This window comes from Merops nubicus, unplaced genomic scaffold (assembly GCF_000691845.1).
Source record: "Merops nubicus isolate BGI_N331 unplaced genomic scaffold, ASM69184v1 scaffold27396, whole genome shotgun sequence".
Classification (NCBI taxonomy): Eukaryota; Metazoa; Chordata; class Aves; order Coraciiformes; family Meropidae; genus Merops; species Merops nubicus.
Genome location: NW_008613374.1, coordinates 771 through 1,162, shown reverse-complemented (window position 1 = coordinate 1,162; position 392 = coordinate 771). Strand labels below are relative to the sequence as shown.

The 392-nt window shown below is 65.3% G+C and overlaps 1 protein-coding gene across 1 annotated transcript in view; it reads right to left on the bottom strand.

The window, feature by feature from the left end:
* Positions 1-392, bottom strand: part of LOC103774483 (acetyl-CoA carboxylase 2-like) — a gene marked incomplete at its 5' end in the record, with an annotated part of 13,513 nt that overhangs the window by 12,355 nt on the left and 766 nt on the right. Inside the window, 2 exon segments of the mRNA XM_008941893.1 lie at positions 1-64; positions 196-285. The exon segment at positions 1-64 is cut by the window's left edge and continues 76 nt beyond it. Of these exon segments, the coding sequence (XP_008940141.1) occupies positions 1-64; positions 196-285 (154 nt within the window).

Sequence of the window (392 nt, the reverse complement as noted above, 5' to 3'; positions counted from 1 at the left end):
CGGAGACCTGCCGGTTCTGCAGGCTGTTCAGCTCGTAGGCCAGGTACCCGCGCCGCACGTACACCTGGCAGGGGGGGCAGAGGAGGGGGTGGCAGAGGAGGGGGTGGCAGGAGGAAGGGGTGGCAGGAGGAGGCACTGCCATGCCCTGCTCACCCCCCACACGTCCGTGCCCCCCACAGCCCCCCCAGCCCTCACCTCCAGCGCTGCCATGCGCACCACCTGGTTGGCGTGGTAGAAGAAGACGGGAAGCACGTCGAAGATGGTGGTTTCTGAGAGGATCAGTTTCTGGAGAGAGAAAGCAACATTCAGGGCAAGGATGAAGTGAAGCTCACCTGCCCCACTGCAGGGTGGGGGAGGCGTGTTCCAGAGGGGTCCCTCAACGTGGGGCTGTG